General features: G+C 36.3%; 1 protein-coding gene across 1 annotated transcript in view; it reads left to right on the top strand.

Moving 5' to 3' along the window:
- Positions 1-24598, top strand: part of LOC122909261 (contactin-6) — a 296144-nt gene that overhangs the window by 229578 nt on the left and 41968 nt on the right. Inside the window, exon 12 of the mRNA XM_044253137.1 lies at positions 20257-20384. Within this exon, the coding sequence (XP_044109072.1) occupies positions 20257-20384 (128 nt within the window). The remainder of the gene's footprint in view (positions 1-20256; positions 20385-24598) is intronic.

The following is a 24598-nucleotide window of genomic DNA, read 5'->3' as shown; positions in this document are numbered from 1 at the left end:
TATTTCACTTAAGCAGAAAAATAAATGGAATTTCTACCCTCTCATATCTCGTTAAAACATGACACAGTTGTATACATAGAAAGATTTAAAGAGTCACAAATGGAAACCACTTAAATATTTACAGTGATTCCAAGTAGGAATAATTTTTAGTTCTTGACCTTGGAGATACCCATGTGGGAAAATGCACATTTTAACTTTCTGTTATAAAACTTCTATATGGTCCTGTCTACTTTGAAATTTCATTGTCACTACCTCTTGCTTTCAATAAAGTGTAACTACCTAGAGATGGTTGAAAGGACTCTAAAGAAGCCTATTCAAAGTAATCTTACTGTATTACCTACTTATAAAAAAAATAGTGGCAATATATATATTTTGACAATTTCCTCCACTCTTACGTGGATTGAGACAGGATACATCACCTAGGTAGTAAATGAGAAAGCTTGGACTCTATGCCAAGTTTCCCATCTCTGTTGCCAGATTTTTTCCACTCAACAGATAATGGAGAACATATTTGATTCTTTATTTTTTGAAGGGCTGTTTTCACATGATTTAACCTAATTTCATGTATTGGTAATTTAAGTCAAGCAACAATTCTGAGAGAAATTAACATGTTTCTAATGGGTCTGCATGCAACAATTGAAGTCTTGACTGTTTTATGATTTCTGTTTTTGTAAATGCCTGTATTCATGGCATGCTGTCCAAGGAGAAAAGTTTTCCTACAACTAAAAATAGGTAGATAGCATTATAGAGTCCAAAGGCTGCTGGTTTCCTGCTGGGAATGTATGGTCTTATGACATCCACCTCATTCTTTTGGTACTACAAGTTATTTAGCAATAGCATCTCTAGTAGCAAAGGTATGTTCCTATGGGGAAAACGGGGGTGTATTGCAAAGAGCCCTGCCTTGGGAGTTAGAAAACAGGGATTTTGATCCCAGTTCTATCACTGATGAGTGACCTGACCTTGGATAAAACCACTAGCATAATCTTGGTTTTGGGGTTTTTTTGTTGTTGTTGTTGTTTTTTCTTTTGAGGTCGCTGCTTCCTGGATTTATTTAAACACTATCCCCATGCAGTGACTGCCAGCATCGAGATTATATATTAGAAATCAATGTAAAACATTAGTGTGCCAGGTTAAAATTGCAGCTCCTATCACAGTTACAATTTTATATATATTTCACCGATTTCCTCAGGTGACCAACTGATTGAGCCAGACAATTGTAATTGCTGTAAATTGTCAAAACAGCCAAAACAATACGATTGGATGGATTCACAGGTTAGAGAACGCTGGCAGCTGAACTGTAGCAAGCAAGACAGCCTAGTGAGCCCCACTCTCCTTCACCATCACAGACCCAGCACCCAGCTCCAACCCAGGATATAACAGACATTCAATAAATATTTTCTGTGTTGCTAAATTAATGAAGGTTAAAATTTACTTTGCTTTGTTTGTATCTATCTGACTTAAGACAAAACTTACTTAATAATTAATAGGTCCATGATGTGCTCATTCTATGAATATTTAATGAACACCTTTTATGTTCCAAATACTAAACTAGGTATTGTGAGTAAAATGTTAAGCTAGTCAAGAATGTGACACATATTCTCCTTCCATAAGAAAACGTTGTGTTTTTTTTTTTCTTTTTTTAGTTATTGGGACTCAGATGATCTGGGTTCAAGTCCCAACCCTACTTCTCATATCATTGACAACTTCTAGCAAGTCCTTTAACTTCAGTAGTCCTCAGTTAAATCACTTGAAAAACAGGGAAAATAGTCCCTGTCCCTCCCATATGGTTGTATGACACTGAAAAGACAGCATGTGTGGAAAGGCTGGGTGATCTGTATACTCTCCTGCCATTGGCTGCCTTTATTGCTGTGATCCTATTTTTTTTTTTTAAGATTTTATTTATTTATTTGACAGACAGAGATCACAAGTAGGCAGTGAGGCAGGCAGGGATGGGTGAGGGGGCGGGGAAGCAGGCTCCCCGCTGAGCAGAGATACAGGACTCCATCCCAGGACCCTGGGATCATGACCTGAGCCCAAGGCAGGGGCTTTAACCCACTGAGCCACCCCAGGCACCCCTGTGATCCTAATCTTTATGTAAATCCCAGTTACACATTCTTACCTCTTCAGCCAAGGTAAAAACCACAAACTTGACCACAGAAAGTCAAGATGAATACAGATTAAGCTTATTTCTGTAAGGCATTCTGCGGGACTGAGGGAATCAATTCCACATCTGCTAAGTTTGATTAATCACTTCTTTTTTTTCCTTGTGGATCCACTTAGCAAGTGAACTGACAGCAATCAAAGGCCTAGATTTATCTCCTTGTGCTCTGTGACTGCTGGCTGCCTGTTGAGGGCTCACCTCCTGAATTTAATAGGAAATGTTAACCCACTGGACAGGCAGCTCAAAGTTGTCCCCTGACGGGCAGCATTAAATACAATGCCTAAATCACCTGAGATTTTGTCAGAGTGCACAGTCTCTGAGCAATAAAAATAAAGAGATAGAGTGTTTTTCCTATTAATGAAAGATAGCTGAATTAATAAGTAATCTACCACATTTCTTCCTCATCTGTCAGAAAAGAAAAAGAAAACATCCACCACATTTCTCATGTCCCAAGATAAAATAAAATAAAGCAAAACAAAATAAAATAAAATCCAGTTATATATCAGACAAGTGGTCATTAGTGATGAAAATAACCATTTTAAGCACCTTCTATATGTCAAGCAGTATAGCAGATACTTTATATATCTCCAAATTAAAGTATACTTCTTTTCTTTCCTTTCTTTTTTTTATTGTGTTATGTTAGTCACCATACAGTACATCATTAGTTTTTTTTTTTTAAAGATTTTATTTATTTATTTGACAGAGAGAGATCACAAGTAGACAGAGAGGCAGGCAGAGAGAGAGGAAGGGAAGCAGGCCCCCTGCTGAGCAGAGAGCCCGATGCGGGACTCGATCCCAGGACCCTGAGATCATGACCTGAGCCGAAGGCAGCGGCTTAACCCACTGAGCCACCCAGGCGCCCACATCATTAGTTTTTGATGTAGTGTTCCATGATTCATTGTTTGCATATAACATCCAGCGCTCCATGCAATCTGTGCCCTCCTTAATACCCATCACCGGCTACTTCTTTTCATATGCAGATACATTTCTGAGGAACAGGGTTGTCACATATGGTTATGTTTCTACCACTTTTACCTTAGCAGTCTCAAAGAGGTAAATACAAAGATGCTTTCTAATTCACTAAATATCAAGCTGAAAAGTAGAGGTTCTATCTCTTGGCATTTGTTCTCCAAATGTGATCATATTTCCCCAATTTGATATAAAAGAACTGCTGAGTGCCCTAGGACCAATTCTGTCACCTCTATCCAGCTGGGGTTGCAGAGACAGACAGACAGAGAGAGAGAGAGAGAGAGAGAGAGAGAGAGAGACGGTGGAGACAGGTGCAGAGTTACAAACAGACCTTCTCAAATCCATGAATCTTGTGTGCTTTATCCCTTAGTAATGGTACTGTTAAACCCTGTGTGGCCCTGGACCTTTGGCACAATGCATGTACTTTATGGGAGCATATGAACCCCTCAGATAGTATGGAATCTAGTAGTGGTGCTTATCATACTTTTGCCTTCTAGCCCCAAATTTAGCAGGCCCACCATGTGCATGCCACTCCAGCACCTTGAGACCTCCCTCCTGAACACAATAGTTAGCTGTGGGAAAGGGCTGGGGGAAGAGCAAGGGGAGTTGAAAGATGGCAGTGAATCAGTGGAGAGAGGAAGAAGAGACGAGAGAGAAAGAAGACAAAGAAGGATGAAAGAGAGGAACCGGGTGTTCTCTGTGCCAAGAAAGAATTGATGGTTACTGAGCAAGTCATTTGATCTTTATTCTCTTCATGAGTAAAAATGTACCCTTGGGAGGACCTATTTGAAAGCGCTTAGCAGAGTGACACAGAAGATGAGCAGAATAAAAATTAGTTTGTCTTCTTTCCACTTCTTGCTAATGAGCTAGACAAAGTAGTTCCTTTGGTTGCATAGCCCATTGCCCAACACTTTGCTCCAATTCCTCTTTCTCCTTGGAGACTTTTCATGACCATCTTACCTTGTGGGGCATCAGCTAATGGAAGTCCATCTGCCTGAATATAAGGGAACCAGTTATATGATGTTCCCTTCCTGTTCGACCCTTCTCTATGTATATTTCACTGTCTGCTTTCTAAATCACCACTATTCCTTTTCCTTTTACCTTTACTCCCAAGTGCTCAACCTTAAAAGCATCCCCTCCACAAGTCTATTCAGTGCAACTTTAACCAGAACATAGCATCCAGCAAGCAGACTTCTCCATCTCTTCCTCCTCCTTGCAAAGCTTCCTAATGGAACAAGCAAATAAACCTAATTTTATTTTGTATCACCAACTACTTAATGTAATAGTGCTTAGTACATCAGGTAGCATGAGTATCAAATAGGCAAATGAACCATATGTTCCCATGTTTAAGGAAGAATGACAGTCTGCATAATGCCAGGCTTATTACAGTCTCCCTTCTGTGCTGCCTCTTTGTAATAAAATTTTAAATTGTTCATACTCAACTCCTGAGAGCCTTGTTAAGGTGAGCCTTTCTAAGGGAATACATGCTGAAGATGTCAAGAGCCATCTGATACTCTTGCCTCTGTCACGCAAGGATTTAACAAGCTGAAATCCTGTGTGCCCCTGTCAGTCTTGCCCTCATTTTTCCCCCTTGCCATCCAATCCTCCTTTCTTTATCCCCACTGGCCTCCACCGATCTGGAGCAGTGACCCTTTAACACAATGCGTGCAAAACCACCTGCCTGCCATGGTCGGAAAAAGCTGCGGTTCATTAAAGATGTAAAGCCTGCCCTTAAACTCAGCCTTCCCAGCTGGGTGTGTGCTCTTTTACACTACTGCCTTGGGTTAGACTGTTATTGCTGTAGTTCTCTATTTAAAGTATTTTAATGATGGGTAATAACATCCTATAGCTTTAAACCAAGGGCAAATATGACAAAGTGAAAAAGTTCACAAATAGATGGCATCTTATATTCTTGTACTCAGTGTATTTTTAAACGAGAAATTCATAAGCTTCGTTATGGAGTTGCTATGAATTCGTAGTCTTTATCAGTAGGCTTCAAACTTGATCATGCATAAGATCTTTGTGAAAAACGCGGCTCTCAGAGCTATGTCCAAGATTTTCAGTCAGTAGGTAGGAAGCAGGGCTGAGGAATCTGCATTATTTTTTTAAAGATTTTATTTATTTGACTGAGATCACAAGCAGGCAGAGAGGCAGGCAGAGAGAGAGGAGGAAGCAGGCTCCCCGCTGAGCAGAGAGCCCGACGCGGGGCTCGATCCCAGGACCCTGAGATCATGATCTGAGCCGAAGGCAGAGGCTTAACCCACTGAGCCACCCAGGCACCCCAAGAAATCTGCATTTTTAACATAAGTTCACACCCTCTGCTCTCAAGAGAAGCCAAGATTTTTGAATATCCCTTAGAAAAACACCGATTTGATGCAAACACGTTATTTGAAAAATAGAAACTTCATTTTATCTCCTTTCCCCCCAGAACTTGCTTCCTATATTAAAATGCTTGATTCTTCATCTTATCTCACAGCCAAGGAGATATGAGTCCTCAGTTCAGCTACTTTTTGAAAATATGACTCCAGTTCCTTGGAATAATATCTACTTACTTTAGTGTTTGCTTCTAATTTCTGAGTGACATTTATATCTTCCAAAGTTTACATAAATATTCAACAGCAATAATTTTATAGACAGAAAAGGTCAGTTATTAGTGCAATTTATACAAATGACCTTTTGTTCTAGTCTGACTTTTGAGGAGAGATCTGATTACTTGATTTGCTTAAAGTACAATGCTCCTAGCTTAGAAAGAAAACGTTTGCTCCACAGGTCTGTGTTACACCCTCATCCCCTCACAGACGCTAATGGGCGTATGGAAAACAAACCAATAGAAATAAATAGGAGGGATAGAATTGCTATCTTATAGAAATTATGATCCAGTTGAAGATGCAAAAACCAAACCACTTGTGTAAAATTCTGTCTTGTTGATATCTTCACAGTGAAGAGTCAGGCTTGTTGGAGTATTTTTTTAGTCACTGGCTATTATTTCCCATTTTCCTTTATCTTTTGTTCTTTTTTTTCCCCACAGTAGAATTGTGTTTGGGGTCCAGGGGGATGTTTGTGTTTTTGTTTTGCTTCCAAATGAAATTTAGGCTAGAGCCCATTTCATAAAACAGGCTAAAACTGAACCAGTCTGGCTCCTGTTCTAGAGGGAAAACCAGAGCCCCCCTCCAAGCCCCACCCACTCCCCCTGCCTCCACCAGCTGCCTTGCTCCCAACAGCCCTTGGTGTGCCCCAAGAACGCCCTAGATCTCCTGAGAGCGCAGTTAGAGAATTGCTGATTTGGAGTGACAAATCTGATTCTCAAGTGTGACTTGTCAAGCTATTCATTTATTTATAAGCACAGTTGCAAACCAATTTGACAGGCCTTGTGAAAAAATTCTGGGTTTATAAATGTGAATGAGCTCCGAGTCTCGTGGGGGACACAGACGGGTCAACAGCTCCAGTGCAGTGGGGCGTGTGTCATCACAGACAGAAGATGGTGAGGACTGACTCCGCTACAGGAGTTCAGAAAGCCTTCAGCAGGTTGGAGGTAACTCAGCTGGCACTGGCAGGGTATGTAGGAATTTTTCCTATAAAACAGAAGTGGGAAGACCTGGTTTTTCCTGTGGGCTGTCTTACTGCATAGTCAGTGTCCTACATGATCCCATGTGAAAGGTGTGGATAGGTACCTGCCTTCCTCAGTGCAGGATAGGATTCCTCTAAGGACAGACACAAATCATTTTGTGAGCCATCCAATGGTGGATTCTTTGACTGCTTAGGGATGCTTAGACACTTAATTATACACATTTTTTTTCTTTCTATCTTAGATCAAATTACACAATACAGTCAGAAATCTATCTTTCTCATTGTTGACCCTGAATCTCATCAAATAATAATCATAACCATAGTAATAATATCAACTTATAGGACCAGTCATGAATGAATAGTATTTTAAGATCTCAGATACATCATTTCATTTACTTTTTACAAGATGCCTATGAAGGGATTATTAAATTTATTGGTATTTTTAGGTGGTTAAAACTAAGGCTTAGCAAAGTCAAACATCACACCTATAATCACACAGCTAGTGAGTAGCAGAAATGCATTCCATTCCAGGAGGCTCTGACTCCAAAGCTCTGTGAAATCTTCAACACCACAATGTAAGCCTTTAGTTGAGTTTTCCAAAGTCATGTAGTTCCCGTCTGTGGAGCTAAAAGCAGACCAACATACCATACACATTATTTGTTCATTTTTGTTGTTGTTACTTAAACTACAACTCTTCCCAAAACAGTGGTATATACAGTCAATTTCTACTTTTACATCAATAAAAAGTATAGGATAAGTCTATATTTTGTCATAATGTTGATAGATGGAGTCTTAATTCGCAACAATAAAATAAATCAGTCCTCTTAGTGGCTTAGCTTCCTATACCTACAATATTCAAATGACAGATTGGATTTTTAATGCAACATACAATATAATTTTTGGTGACATATACACATAGATATGCAAATTTAATAGATAAGGATAAACTCGCTAAGCTCCATGAAGGACTTGATCTAGGTATGAAATTATGTATTATAATTAGGAAGAAGAAATCATTAAAGTTAGCGAAGAGTCACATCCAAGTTGGTATCCCATTCGCAGCAGCCAAGCTTAGTTCCGTAGACTTTGAAGAATATAATAATTCAATAGCCAAAAGGGATCCAGAATTGGAAACTCCGCTCACATCCATCACCAAAACCATATTCAAGATGGCAGGGAAAGCATTTCCCAGATACACCATATTCTAAATATACAAAGGACAGAGCTAAAATGAAAAGGGGTGATAATCATAAATGTTCCAGCCCAAGTCCCTTACTTTTTTTTTATTTTTTAATGCCTGAAGGAAACCAAGGACTTCAGGGATAGGTCAGGTTTAAGGTCACAGGGCTGAATTTGAATCTTGTCTATCTCAAAGTATGCTGCAGATACAACATTACATTTGCAAACTTTCAAAGTCTCACAAAAATCACACAATAGTCTCATCATCATAAATGTAATGGAAGTGTAGCCAAAAGTTCTGACAATGTTTGAACTTCTCCATTCCTTTCTAAACAGCTCTCTCTCCCATTGTGTTTTCAATTGGTTCTCCTGTAGTTATTTTAGGAGCCTACTTAAAAAAAAAAAAAAAGTTTCTTAAGTCCTACGTTACAAATTTTTTTGTCCTTTGTCAGCTTTATAATTTCCCCTCTTTTCTTTTGATTTGCTTGGGTTGTAAGGCATGTTAGCATATGAATCTGTATTAATTCCCTTTTGTGTTTCCTCCAGCATCCCAAAATACTGCAGCAAATGGAGACGCTTTCCTTTATCTTTCCTTCCCTTCTTCTACTGAACAGCTAAATACTCCTCTTAGGCCTCTTACACTGGATTAATTTAGCTAAGCTTTCCATCTGATGCTGTTTTGCTAATGTTAAATCACATTTCCTTCACATTTCATGGGAATCAGCCTAGCAGCGTACTCTGGCATGCGATCGGAATAAAGACACATCATGACACCAAATAATTATGTTATTTAGCAACTGCTCTTATCTGCTGTCTCCTAATTTGTGTCACAATTCAGTCACCCAGAATCTGTGTTTGTGTTGTGTGTCAGCCACTACAAAGCTGGAGCTTAAATTATTTGGGCGTATTGAACAAGGAGTCACATTTTGATGAATTCTAAGGTCTGAATATCTGATGCTTGGTTTCTGCTTTTGGAGTTTAGGACAGTTGAACCAAAGACTTAACTTTTGAAACATTGGCTGTTCACACCAGTTAATTACACATTAGGCATAAAATATAACTGCCAAAACCAGAAATTAAAAAAAAAAAAATCAGACACTGGCATCAGTGATGTCTTTATTTCCATGTAAATTAAAAGGTGTTTGAGTCCATTTTAATCTGCCGGTTGGACTTCTAAACAATTCTTTGCGAGGTAAACCCTTTCAGTTAGTTGTGTAATGACCCCCAAATCGTGTTTGATTAATCAGTTCTAGGGAAGCATTTCTTTATTATTATTTAATGTGTTTAAAATAGATGTTCGTCTCATTTGTTGAGAATGGTGTGAAAGGGCAACCTAAGGGCACCCATGCATGCCTGCTTTCCCCCAAACGCCAAGAGAAATGTGTTTTCTGATGAGACATAGCAAAATTGAATGTATTTGTGCTGCCAGTCGGTGATGCCCCTTCATGTAGGTTTTCGTCTTTACTCTTCCTGCCTTACCCACCTTCCATTGCACATATAAATTTAAACACACTGTGCTTCATGGAACTCAGTTCAGGACACCAAAGAAACACCGTTATTTGTCTGGAGCTAAGAAAATACTACAGGCATAATTGCTGTATTTTCTGTGAATCAGTTAATTAGGAATGCCCTCTCCACCCCCAACAGGGTCCATATCCACATAATAACTTTCAAAGTTTTCATGATGGCCTTGTTAATCCTTTACTTTCATGAATGGAATTATACAAAAGAAGATTAAGGTTTGCTCTATATAGTCAAGTCTTAACCCTGGTAAGATTAATTTAAATGTATCTCTTCAGGGGCGCCTGGGTGGCTCAGTGGGTTAAGCCTCTGCCTTCGGCTCAGGTCATGATCTCAGGGTCCTGGGATGGAGCCCCACATCGGGCTCTCTGCTCGGTGGGGAGCCTGCTTCTCCCTCTCTCTCTGCCTGCCTGTCTGTCTACTTGTGATCTCTCTCTCTGCCAAATAAATAAGATAAAAAAAAAACTTTAAATAAATAAATAAATAAATCTCTTCAGTTCTTCTGCTGCTTTATATGGTATCAGCAAACTAACAGAAAGTCGATTGACCAAATAAGCAGTTTGCTTATACCTATTTTTATTTTTAAGCAAAGAGGTTATTTGGCTAAGTGACTTCATATTGGTTTGCTGAATTTACTAATAATATTAATAAATATACCCGTAGACCTACAAAGAAAAGGCTAAGGGCTTAAGAATAAAGTCAGAAAGCATATTTACTAAGTACCTATGAGTTGTAGAAATTCTTAGAGAATACAAAGAAATGAAGAGTGATAGCTACCATTTTGGGGGCTCTCATTAGATTTTAAAATTTAATTCCCAAACCAACCAATGTTGTTGTTATTACCATTATCCCCACTTACATGTAAATTTTACAAGAAAATCAAGCAAGTGCTTCCAATATACCACACCAAAAAAGGGGGAGCCAGAACACAAAAAAGGCAAGCTGACTTTAGATTGTCTTAAAACTCCTATATCACATGCCTCAAAAAACTTAACTGTACAATCTATTTAGAGAGTAAAAACTTGTTCAAAAAGAAAATTATGGTGAAGGATCTAAGGCAATACAGCGAGCCAAAAATAGTCTTTTCAACAAATGGTACCGAAACAATTGAACAGCCACAAGCAAAAAAAAAAAAAAAAAAAAAAAAATTAATGAATCTAAACACAGACCTTACACCCTTTCCCAAAATTAATTCAAAATGTACCATAGACCCAACTGTAGAACAGAGAACTATAAAACTCCCAGAAGATAAGGAAATAGAAAACCTAAGTGACCTTTGGTGTGGCCATGACTTTTCCAATAGAGCAAGAGCAGACCAGTGGAAGAAACACATAATACGCTGGACTTCATTAAAATTAAAGAAAAAAAAACTGCACTGTAAAAGACAATGCCAACAGAATGAGAAGTCAAGCCATAGAGTAGGAGAAAATCTCTTCAAAATATACATCTGATAAAGAACTGTTATCTAAAATACGCAAGCAATGATTAAAATTCATAAAAAAACAACTCCAATAGAAAAATGGATCAAAGACCTTAAGAGACATATCACCAAAGATCACACAAGATACAGAGATGGCAAACGTGTATTTGAAGATTCTCCGTGTCTTATTTCATCAGGAAAATGCAAATTAAAATGAGATGCTGCTACCTGCCTAGTAGAATGGCCAAAGTCTGGAATACTAACACCAAATGCTGGCTAGGATGTGGAGCAGCAGGAATGCTTCTTCATTGCTAGTGGGAATGCAAAATAGTATGGGCACTTGAGAAAACATTTTTGAGGTTTCTTACAGTACTGAACATACTTTTCCCATACAATCCAAATATCACTATTGTTAATATTTTCTCAAAGGACTTGAAACTTATGTCCATATAAAAGTCTGCACACTATAATGTATAGTGTCATAATTCATATTTGCAAACACTTGGAAGCAAATAAGATACTCTGAAGTCAATGAATCAATCAACTGGGGTTCATCTGGACAATGGGATATTATTCAGTGCTAAAAAGAAATGAGCTATCAAGCCATGAAGAGAAAATGGTGGGATTTTAAATGCATCCTACTGAGTGAAAGAAGCCTGTTCGAGAGATTACATACTGTGCAATTGCATTATATGATATTCTGGAAAAGACGAAACTATGGAAACGGTGAAAAGATCAGTGGTTGCCAGGGGTTTGAGGAGAGAAGAATAAACAGGTGAAGCACAGAAGATGTTAGGTCAGTGAGAATACTTGGTGTGATACTACAATGACGGATGCGTGTCATTCCATATCTTTCCAAATCCCAAGAATGTACAACACCGAAGGTGAGTCCAAAGGTAAACTATGGACTCTGGGTGAATATGATGATTATGATGTGCCAATATGGACTCCTCAGTTATAAAATGGACTATCAGTGGGAATGGTGATAAAGTGAGAAGCTATGCATGTATGGAGGTTATACAGGAAATCTGTACCTTTCTCTTGATTTTACTGTAAAGCTAAAACTGCTCTTAAAAAAAAACAACAACCTTAAAAACAGGAAAATTCAAAATACAAGGTACCATAATGATTCAGATAATGATTCAATAGGAAAAGGACCGACTCAGGATCAGAAGACCTGTATCCTGGCTGTGGTTAAGTAAAGTATTAAACCTCCTTGCATATCAGTTTATTGCTATGCAGAAATTACTCATCTTTAATATGTGGAGAAAGAGGAAGAGAAGCTACTGCAGTTTGTGGTCAAGAAGCTGCATATTTTAGCAGTTTGGGGAACTGCTAAGGCAGGTACACAGAGGCAACAATATAGGATCATCTTTTATTGCATTGGCTACGGACTCATTTTAAGAACAGACCCCAGGGCAAATAATACTTTATATGCTAATAAAAATAATTTTTAAAAAAAGAACAGAAACACACAGCTGGTAGGTTGGCATTAGTCAGCCACACAGACTATCTCTAGACAGAAGCTATGTGGGAACAGTCTTTGGAAAGAAAGAAAAAGGGACTTATATGCTGGCTGCTAGTTTATGATGGGGCTGTGTTATCTGGACCTTTGACAGCCAGTGGTACTGAGAGAACCTGAGAGAATGCCTAAGGTGGGCCTTTAACAATGGGAATCCAGAGTAGGCTTGGGAAGATGGGTGGGATTCAGGTAAGCAGATTGGAGGGCAAATCCTCTGCTAGGTACTTGGGAAGAGCCTGTGTTTCCTCTCATTTAGAACTAACTGAAGATTTCCTCTCATTTAGAACTAACTGAAGTTGTGCTGTATTGAAAATGATCTACATCACTTGGTAGAGAGGCTAGATTTTATTTTCTATAACCCATGCAGTCATCTCTTAAGATAGGAATTCATTTTTGTTCTATCTTCATCTCTTTCTCGTGTGTATGTGATCTCATTCTTGCTTTATTTTTACTGCTCTGATGGTCTTTTAAAGAATGATAAAATAGGGTTGCATTAATCCATTGATTACATCTTTAAATTTCCCTTGGCCAGAGGAGTGAGCTATTTCCTGTGTATAATTACCATTAGAGTCATTTAAAGTTATTGCCTTAAAAAGAGGAGAATGAGAACCTTTACTTTGATTTAAATGAGCTAGCTTTGATATTTACTTGTTTGTAGATCATGTCAGTCATTTTTTGTAGCTTGTTAAAATAAGGAGTTTTTAAGAGGTAGTTTATTAAGTGGCAGTGAAATCGGCATACCTATCACACCTTAGCTATGATAATCGGGTGCTAAAATTATTAAAACACAATATCAATATTTGATCTAAAATGAATTCCAGTGGGACATTTTACTTAAAACCTAAATTGTGTAGAGTCGGAATTTATACACACTTTTCTACTTCGTATCTAACTCATTTTAATCCAATCTATTTTACATTTTCTAGATATCAGTAAAATTAGACCGTCAATTAAAATTTCATGGTCTACAGTATTATCTTTAGACAGAACTGGAAGCAATACTCCAGTTAATAATCTAACTATAAAAATAGCAGTATTGCTCTAGTTTCAGCAATAAGAAATTATAATTGCCCAATGTCCTAATTTCTTGTAGTTTAAGAAATTTAGCTATTGCTAATCTTCTGCATCCTCGAACTTGGTGCTGGGCTATGGTTAATATCAAACAAACAAATAAAAATAGAGCCTTCATCGTTTTTTATTCATGTGGGATCTATGTATACTGATTTGTTTTCTGTATATAGGTTAACCAAAGATTGGATATATATTAGATTCACTGTAGTCATAACTAGATGTGAATGATAATCTCTATTATATTTAAGAGGTTTATAATAGATAGCTTATCACACGCAACACAGGAAAAAACATTCCATATTAGTCTTTCTGTAGTTCCTCAGAATGACACAAAATTTGACATGCATTTCAGATGAAAGAGTCCCATAAGTTCATTTCATTGGTAGTCCATCTTCCTGGTATTTCATTCATAGTAACACATCAAGTAGAAGGCAATGGGTATGAAATGAGGCAAATGGGTAGACTATTACTTTTGTTTTCTGTTTATGCTCCTAACATTCCCTGACAGTAGGTAGACTGAAATGTTGGATGTTCAGTCACTTCATATAGGGTTCCTTCAACTTATCAGTTAACCTTGAAGTTCTTACATGTGTTGGTGGTTCAGTTTTCCACATGTTCTATTTTCTAATGCCACAATAAAATCTACCAATGTCACCTAACTGTCAGACACAGGTTGAGCTACTGAGTTTCTACCTATCTAAAGCCCACAATGCAATTAGACAAATAGCGTAGTACATTACAAATGCCAGCTTTAATTTTTCAAATGTTGAATGGTCATGATACATCTACACATGTAATGTCTTTAAATTCTAATTTTTACAGAATATTTTAAATTCAAATGCCTTAATTTGTGATTTAATCATCTAGAGTACTAAGCTTTGGTAATTGGGGGAAATTTTTTCTATTCAATAGTGCAAACAGTTGAAACATACTAATTAAGTGAATATTTGAGAATAGAGACTGGGGAGGAAGGGTGTTTATCGCTTAACTGTGAATTGATTATATTGGAAGTGTTAAGAAGAAATATGCAAACCCTGAAAGGTGAGTTTCAGAACCCAGTGACACCAAGCCCAACACAGTCCAGGACTGATAACCATGATAGTTACAATCTAAAAAAAAAACCTAAAACCTAAAACCATGAGAGTACTGCTGAATCCAATCAGACAAAAGAGTTTTCAGACATCAGGCATGAGTCAGAGCCAAAATGAGAATCAAAAATCCCACTCTGAGTCATGGAGGAGAGCAAAATCCAATGAAGAGTAAGCATGAGATTAATCACTAACATTTCATTAATTCAATTATCATAGCAACTCTGTATTCCTTCCCAAAATGAAAATGAGAACATTGTGGGTCAGGAAGAGTAACTTGACAAATAACATGGTTGGGAGGGTGCATGAAATCAGGAAGGGGTCTCAGGCAGTGAAACTCAGTGCTAGGAAGAGTCTCCCTGCATTAGGTCCCTTTCAAAGAGCCTGACATATATCTTTCAGTCCTCTTTGTTCAAAACGGAATGTGACAAAAAACAATGTTGTCACTGTTCATGGAGGTACAGAAGTGCCTATATTCTTTGGCAGAATGAGAAGCTGGTTCATTTAAAACCTACCTATTGACTGCTAACTAGCAGTCAGGCCTACTGCTAAACTAAGCATTTTATTTAATTTTTTTTTTTAAAGATTTTATTTTATTTATTTGAGAGAGAGAGACAGTGAGAGAGAGCACGAGCGAGGAGAAGGTCAGAGAGCGAAGCAGACTCCCCATGGAGCTGGGAGCCTGATGTGGGACTCGATCCCGGGACTCCAGGATCACGCCCTGAGCCAGAGGCAGTCGTCCAACCAACTGCGCCACCCAGGCGTCCCTAAACTAAGCATTTTATTTTTTATTTTTTATTTTTTTTAAAGATTTTATTTATTTATTTGACAGAGAGAGATCACAAGTAGGCAGAGAGGCAGGCAGAGAGAGAGGAGGAAGCAGGCTCCCCATTGAGCAGAGAGCCCGATGTGGGGCTCGATCCCAGGACCCTGAGACCATGACCCGAGCCGAAGGCAGCGGCTTAACCCACTGAGCCACCCAGGCGCCCCTAAACTAAGCATTTTAAATAGTTTATGTCACTCACTCCTCATGACTCTTGACACAAGTAATATCCCTATCCACATGGTACAAAGGAGAAACTGAGGACTTGGCATGTTGAGTAACTTGGCCCAGTGGTTACAAATATTAAATGTTAAGGCTCCGATTCAGTAACAGGCAAAGCAGTTTGACCTGAAACTCCGTGTTTGCTAATAACTCTGCTAATAATACCCTATTGCATAGGATGGCATGGAAAAGAAGAAAAATAATTGTTAGTATCGGTCTTGCCATCATTATTGCCGCATGTTTAGGGTTAAACTCTCACATAGTAGAGAATATCAAACGTGCCTTTAAGGTGTCACAACAGTTTAGAACCCTGAGAAAATGTGCACGAGGACTCTCTGAAGGTGAGAAGAGAGTCTCCAATATTAAAGGTTATTCTGTACAAAGGAATGCATATGTGAAATGAATGAACTGCTCAAGTTTGTGTTCTTAGTAACTATACTGTTGGTAAACTATGCTTTGGAAACTTGAAGTGAAAGTGATTTGCCCAGATGGTTGTTTCCTGATCCAAAGAGAAAGACAGGTTGGAATCTGGGCCCTGTACTACCAACTGAATAACTTGAGTACACTCCTGCTTCTTCCCTTGTTTCAGTTTCCCCAGCAGGAAATTGGGGATGAGACCATAGTGAGCCCAGGGGTTCGACTTAAGGATTCACTGAGTTGACATTTATTATACAATTAGTAGAGGGCCTGTGTAGAGTTGACCTGTAGTAATAACCTCCTTGGATTTTGACCGCTGAGTTTATTCATAGAGAAGTGTGTCCTTGGTAATTAACACCCTGTTACTCTTATTTCTATTATAACATCTAACATCCTGCGTAGAACTCAGTAGATACTAGTAAGTATTGGCTGAGGAAGTTTAGAAGGAAGAAAGTATTAGCATTGCTCCATTTCCATTTATATATTTAAATTGCTATTAAATGTTCTTTTCAATTCCCTTTATCTATTTAGCCCACTCCCCCCGGCCCCTGCCTCCCCTCTGGTGACCACCAGTTTGTTCTCTGTATTTAAGACTCTTTTTTTGTTTGTTTGTTTCTTTCTTTCTTTCTTTTGTTTCTTACATTCCACATATGACTGAAATCAATGATATTTGGCTTCCTCTGAGTAGTTCACTCAGTATTATATTCTGTGGATCCATTCCTATTGTTGCAAATGGCAGGATCTTTTTTCCCCAAGTAATATTCCATTGCATATATACCACACCTCCTTTATCCATTCTTCCATAGATGGACACTTGGGTTCCTTCTCTGTCTTGGCTGTTGGAAGTAATGCTGCAATAAATATAAGGTTTCATATCTTTTTGCGCTTGTGTGTTTGTTTTCTTTGATAAATACCTAGTGGTAGAGTTACTGGATCATATAATAATTCTATTTTTAATTTTTTGAGGAACCTCCATACTGTTTTCCACAGTGGCTGCACCAGTTTTCATTCCCAACAATATTGTATGAGGGTTCCTTTCTCTCCACATTAAATGATGCTCACATTTTTTATTTAGGCTTTTATTGTCTATGAGTAGTATAATCTCTGCATTAGGTCCTAGTATTCATATAAATATATATTTTATGTAATCACTTGATTGCCTTATGCTTCTGTCTCTATAACTATATTCTCTTTACTAATTATTCACAAAAATCTTTATTTTTATTACCAGAATGTTTTCTCAAATTTTTTGATAGTCAAGCTTATCAGTGCTTGTGGCTGTGTTTTGTTTTAAACACCAAAGAAGCTTACATGAAATCAAGATAGAATATTTTAATATATTTCATTAGTATGTCCTTTCTATTCCTCCAGATACCATTTTAAGCTACCCTTTAGAATATTCCAAAAGAAGAATAAAAAAAAGCCAGTCCTTATATTTCTCTGTGAATATTAACAAAACCATGAATTAAAATGTTTCAGCTAATTTTTATAGGTGCTTTCATCCGTCCCTGAAAATGTCAACTGTTTAGTAGTTTGATTTTAGTTAGTTGCTTTCTTTCTTTCTTTCTTTCTTTCTTTTATTTTAATCATTTCTTTTTTTTAATCATTTCTGCTAAACCATATTTTAATATGTGACAGAACTTAAAATTCTCACTTTTTTAAACTATTTTTTGTATAATTATTCTGCATAAAATTAGGGCTATGATTATGTGGTTTGATTCCATCTATGTTATCATAGAGTAAGTTTTCTTACTATATTTTACCATCTTTTACTAATTTAAAAAATTAGATGATAAGTTGAAATATACTATTTAACATTTTATAAAAAATTTTAGTTATAGTTAAATCTCTGGTTTTCTATATCCTAGGTTGCTGTGGAGAATTATTTTTTTAATCATGTTTTTAATAAGTGATAAATCAATTTGATTACTATTTCGGTTATTTTCATAAAATATTTGAATCTAACCTTTTTTTATCTTTTATCCATTTTTGCATATTGATCTTATGAAAACAGTATTCATTATTGCTTAGAAATAAAAATGATCTTTACAGACCAAAGTTGAACTTATAATTAATTGATCAGTGCTTCTCAAATCTTATTGTTCATCCTGATCACTGGATATTTGTTAAAATGCAAAGTTTGATTCTGTAGGTCTGGGATGAGACCACATTTTGAGAAGCAAACACTGGTGACTCTTCTAAGGGCATCTAATGATGACTCAACAGGAACTTCTTGAACATCAAAATAAACATGGAGAATTAGTCTACAGCAAGTAACTATACATGGTTCTGGAAAGAGGATGAGTGCTAGAGATAATATAGAGATAATATAGAGATATATAACTTTCAATTCATTCTCTAATACTTATTAGCTATTTACTCTTGGACGGATTGTAATTTTTCTTGGTCTGCATTCTCAGTATTTTAAACAGTGCTAGGCACATGAGAAATACCGATTGGCTGATGAAGATTTCAACAGAAATAATCAATTTCAATGATGACAATTTCAATTCAATTTAACAAACGTTAACGTTGTCGAACATATACCACGAGCCTGAAAAGGGTAGTAATATTAAACCACTTTTTATATGAATTGTTCTTTTCTGAAAGCTAAGTGAAAAATTATATAACATATAAACACTGGCATTTCTAGCTGGGATGTTTGTCTGATGGCCTTTAGATATCAGCAGATATATAATTTATATCACTTAAATTGTCTTACTGGCCAAAATTTAACATTTCTGTGTTCCTGAAAATTCCTGATTTTTCCTAAATTCTAGAGATGATATTCTAAATTCTAGAGATGATACACTGAGATGCTTCTCACATTGATCTCTTCTAATTAAATCAGATACAGAATTATATTTGGCCAGCAGTTTGCTGCATATTAGAATAGCTTTACTACTACTGTGTCATTAACAGTATGATTCAATGTTCATGTAAATTGCAACCAAGAAATCTAGACATTTCAAAAAATAAATGAGATATCAAATGTCTGTTTTGGGGAAATACTCCAAGATAATGGTTTAAACAAAAATCTCATTATAAGTCATGGAACATTCTAAACTCAGATGTGGCCCCAGCTTCACACTTGACAGAATGTGGAACACATCACTAATAGTAAACTCAATATCAGAAGCTAGCTTCATACAAATTGTAGTTGGCTGATAGTCTCTTGGTTTCACACTAGGTAATTAATTATATTAGCTACATTTTGTGTGATACACATATTAGGCACAATGATATTATTTGCAATGAAACAAATACTGTTTAGTATTATTAATGAATATGACATACATGGTAATTGTTATATCTTTCTTTCCTTTAAAATTATTGTTGTGACAAATTAGTTTTCATCACTTATTTTTGTACAACCCTGACTGCCTACTAGTGTTTTAAGAGTCGTGTTTTTAGAAAGTTGCTAATTATATTTATAAGACATAAAATTGGACACATGCTTTAATTTTTCTTTCTTTTTTTTTTTTTTTTTTTGTCTCCTTATTAAAACACTGAATAGTGATTTTGTCAAGAAACCAATCTTGGGCTTTCCCTGATTATAGCCATGATCTGATATTTGCTTTTGATTACTTCTGAGTTCTAAAGAAAAGTTAAGAATCATTTTATGAAAGATTAGAATTTCCTAAACACCTATCCTTTCATTATGTGCTGTATGATTGCATGTATTTTAGGACAGTTTAATTCAGTCTGATTAATGAAGGATTCATTCTTTTTATGCTTTTACCCTTTTTAATGGTGTAGGCCATGTAAAAGGATAAGCCGGGGCCCTTTGGCTATGAAACCATATAGATGGTTCCTTCAATTCACTAGCTCTGGCAAATATTGTCATTGAGAACCCCATTGTTTGATGGCTGAAAGTGTTAAATAAGAGCAGGTTCCTAAAGCTACGACTAATCAACATGAAAATTAGCTTGCATTTCTCTAATGCCAAGTTCAGTTTTCACCAGAGAGTTGACTTTTCAAAATGCATAGTGGATAGTTACATTTGTTATTAATCAAGCAAATGGGCATTGTAGCATCAAGCATCCATTTTATTTTTAATGGGCTTCAAAATCAACAATGATAATTCAAGTGGTAGTATGATAATTATCAATACCGTGTCAGAATAAGAGCAAACATCATTTATTCTACTATGGGGATTCAGAGATAGCTTACAGTCAAGGATAGGATAAAAGGAAATGAGTATGGTTATGGTTTAAGTAATGTTTTAAAATGAATATAGATGGTTAAGGCTTATTTTAAGAGCCTATTTCTGTTAATTATGTATTTTCTTTTTAGAGTGTTTCTCTCAGAGGACGGCAGCCTCAAGATATATAATGTTACTAGGTCAGATGCCGGATCATATACTTGCGTAGCTACAAATCAGTTTGGCGTTGCAAAGAACACTGGCAGCCTAGTCGTAAAAGGTATTTTATTATTTTCATTTGTGCTTGATGAACACTGGAGATATGTGTACCTATCACAACCTCTGTCATTGTGTGAAACTTGTATCATGTTGTATATGTGAAATATTTGATTTCACAATTTATTTAAGAATTGTGTTCCCATATTCATTAATAGTATGTTTGCTCTGCCAGTGGGATACCACAGCAGATGTGAATACTTCAGCAGTTGAAATGCTGTCAGTGGGTAATTAGACAGAATTAAAACCGGCACCTAAAACATTTGAATTTTCACAAATGCCTTAATGTAGGAAGCTATGGACATTTTGATAAAATCGGATGATAATATTTTTCTTGGTTAAGTTTCCTTCAGAAACTCTCATTTTGTATGAAATTTTTACCATGGATATAAGGTTGCCAAATTCATAACCAGTTCATTTATTTATATAACTCTAGGTGCATAGCTCATGAGATGCAGACCCTCTTGCATACACTTTAATGAGCAGTTTCTTTCAAAGAGAAAAAAATTAAAATATCTGTGTCTGTGTAAGTCATTATTATAGCCATCATGGTAAACCTATAAGCTCACATAATTTATGATGATAGGACTGCATACTCTATTCTTCATACTTTTAAGCTACTATCAGTACAAATGTACCTCCATCTATCACCAAGGGACATAATTAGTATTCAAGTATCTATTCCCCATCTTTGCTACTTTACTTTGTTGAATCTCAGCTCATAAAACTAGTATGTTTACTGGAAGACATGTCACTTTTATCATTTCATTGCCTCCTGGATGATTAAAATGACTGTCTTGATAAAGTAGTTTGAACAGCTAATTAAGCCCAAATAATTAAATTCAGGAATCAGTGCTTTATCATCATTTCTATTAAAAATAAATATATTAAATAAAAAGTAGTTAGCTACTACACTTCAACTACTCTTTAAAATATCTCAAGGAAAAAAAAAATACCCACCTGTATCCCTGGAAGATATTTTTGCCAACATTGTCTTAAACATATTACGTTATGCCAGCTGACAATTGTCTGAAACACTCAGGGGAAATGTGATTGATGTAACTTGTGTCAAAATCTTATCAGTGTGACACATTTGGAAAAACTTTACTTCCTTAAGATTGTACTGTCATCAGATTTTTAAGACAGAGATGGACTTAACATTTCAAGGAATGTGCTGTAGCTCTATCTAATGATAGGATATCTCTCCAGCAAATGTTTGGTACTACCCATATACTGAAAAACAACATTAAGAGAAAAAAAATAAAGATTTATTCCCTCATTTCAAATTAAGAAGGTGCAGGTGGTAGCCATTCATTTTAAAATATGAAGAAGGTTAAAACATGGTGGAGGTCAGCATCATGGTTAATTTTTCCAAGAATGGAGAAATCCAAAGAGAATTAAAACAAATATAAAGGATCAAAGGTACTGATGCTGGAAATGTAGTTTCTCAATGGAAGTTTCTGCAGAATACTGGTGATCCTTTAGGTGGACCATTGGTTTAACTGCTAAAATACAGTAATGAGCTTCCTTTCATCACCTACATTCCAGTGATAAAAGTTACTGCATATATTGCACTGCAATGACTACTTTCTCTTCCTCAAATGTTTCAAACATTTGGCATCATGATGATGTCCTCTAGCAAAAAATGGGTGAAAAGAAAAAAAGAGGACTCACATAAATATGTAACTGGAGAAGCTGGACTGTGCTTATTTCTCAAGGTGGCAGTTGGATATTTCAGCTTTGTAACACAGCCATGTTTTTTTTCTAGATAGGTTCCCAGTTTTTCGGATAGAAACAAGTTCATCTGTAATTTGGGATAGTCCATAAAGCACACAATCAACTCTCTATACAAGGGACGAAATAAATAAGATTGCTTGGTTTGAAACAAAGCAAAACACAAAAACTCCATGCAGTTTTATTTATTTCTAGTGTTCTTTGCTGGGGCTATTGGAACAAAATTATTCTAATCTGCATTCCTGGTTGCCTTAATCTTTACCACTCTTCCTTCCTTGGTAGGATTTTTCGTTTTCTGACATACTATATACTTCACTTATTTGTCATGTCTATGGTTTTTTTCTCCTTCTTTCCCTTCTTCTAGAAAGAGGCATAAAGAAGGCAGAAATGTCACAAATCCTAGAACAGTCCTGGGAACTGTATGTGTTCAATAAATAATTATTGATTGAGTGAGATGATTTTATCCTACACTCTTTAGTTCTTAGATAATCTCTGTTCTGACTTCCTTGCTCTAAAATATGAAGGTTTTCTATTTCTCCGGGGTTAAGCTTAGGATACTTTGCAATAAAGAGCATCAAAGGAAAATAATAAACTTCTAAAATATTTTCACTTTCCATATTTTAGGGTTGGTAGTTATGTATTTCTAATACATAGAGAACTCCTTACTCTGCAAGGGGGATCAATTGTGAAGTACATGAAAATCCTACAGACTTCATGAAGAGAACTCACTGTTTCAATATTTTCAGCACAAAGAAGAGAATCATTTACATATGCAAACAGGGCATATATCAGTATGCATGAGTATCAAGTAATTTTCACTCATTTATATCTAATAATGAGAAGGAAATTGTGTTTGTTATTTTTAATCTTCATGAAATATCCACATCCCATTTTAAAGGGGATCTCTATGCTTTTTTGCCATTAACAAGAACCATGTTAAAAAGAAATACATATAGAGTAACATAAAAACATACATTTAAAAATAACCACGTAACCAAAAAATGTGGACATTACAAATAAAGGCATCTTTAGAATTTTTTATTTTTTATTGATATGTACTCTATGATTTTTTACTAAACTGTGGGATTGCTGTGTAAATACAGGCCCAAGATAAGTCTGACATTAGCATATCCTCTTAACTGGACTCCTATCGCTAATTCTCTTTCAAGTAAGAATGTTTAAACTATTCCTGATGAAGAATTATTATTTTACAAGCTACAAATTTGAAGCTTTAATCTGAGAAAGAATTATAATAATATGCACTGATTCAACCATTTTCCTGGCTATTAAGAGTATAGTCATCTGGTTGTTTAAGATGATTTAGTGTGTGTGTGTGTGTGTGTGTGTGCGTGTTTGTATTTTCTAGTCTATGGTGTTCATCTGATTGTCATTACAGAGTCAAATATAATTTTGTTTCTCACATCAAAATCAGCATATAGTGACCTTACTGGTAATAAGGTGGTAAAGAGCAAATGAGAAATTTCAGTAAAGCTGATGAAACAATCATCTCTCTTTGAATTGACTTATCAGCCCCAGTCATGCAAGAAATGTTGTTGTTAGATAACATGGAAAAAGATAATAGTTACAAGAGTAAGATATTTTCCAGCTTAGTTTTTAGCTGATATGGTTTATCTGCGTTAAGAGGATTCTGAAGTTATCTGCACTGTATGTTAGAGATTTCTGTTTCACTCGTGCAGTAGGATAAAGCCATTTTCCATTCAAACAGGGAGTTTGGGAGTGCAATTAGCACCAGCCTTGCCGGAGCCACCGACGATGCCCAGAGTAATCTGAGGACATGTTCCATAGGCACAAACAAGGATTCAAAAAGAGAGTTTAGGTGTTTTCATTTTGGAGGACTTGCATAAAATTACAGTGTGTACATACACTTAAGAGGTACATGAAAATCACGTAAAAGGGGAAATGATTTGATCTGGCATTTGAAAAATTATTAAAAAACAGAGTAACAGCAGGCTATAAAAATGATCTTGTTTGCAGGCAACATTTGTTTTTGTTTCCCCACTGGAGAAGTTTTGGATGTTCAATTATAGGCCTCATTGCTTCAGCATTATTTTCAACTGAAATGTCGGAACTTGGAAAAGCATATCTAATGTGCAAATTAAGTTTATTGCCGCTCATTTAGTTGTTTATTCTTTGTGATAGAAGTCTTTATTATACCAGCATGGAGAGTGGCCTATCCGTTTTCTCCAACAGAGTGATGGTGTGCACCATTATGGTTCTCTATTTACTAAGAGAAATACCAAGATAGGTAGATAATTGGAGGCTTTGTGGCTTCAAAAGGCAGTTTAAAGGATTTGAGGTGTTGAGCCCAGCTTTATTGAGAAGCTCAGCTTTATTGAGTAAACCAAAAGTACAATTTCACAGAAATGACAGGCACGTTGGAATACATCAGTCATATTTTAGTGGCTGAAAACACTGCAGAGTAGTCTCCAAGTACTGCTAATATTTTCCTCAGAATGCTTAATC

Source organism: Neovison vison, chromosome 6, assembly GCF_020171115.1.
Source record: "Neovison vison isolate M4711 chromosome 6, ASM_NN_V1, whole genome shotgun sequence".
Lineage (NCBI taxonomy): Eukaryota > Metazoa > Chordata > Mammalia > Carnivora > Mustelidae > Neogale > Neogale vison.
Note: the sequence above shows the minus strand (reverse complement) of the source record. Positions and strands in the feature narration are given on the sequence as shown.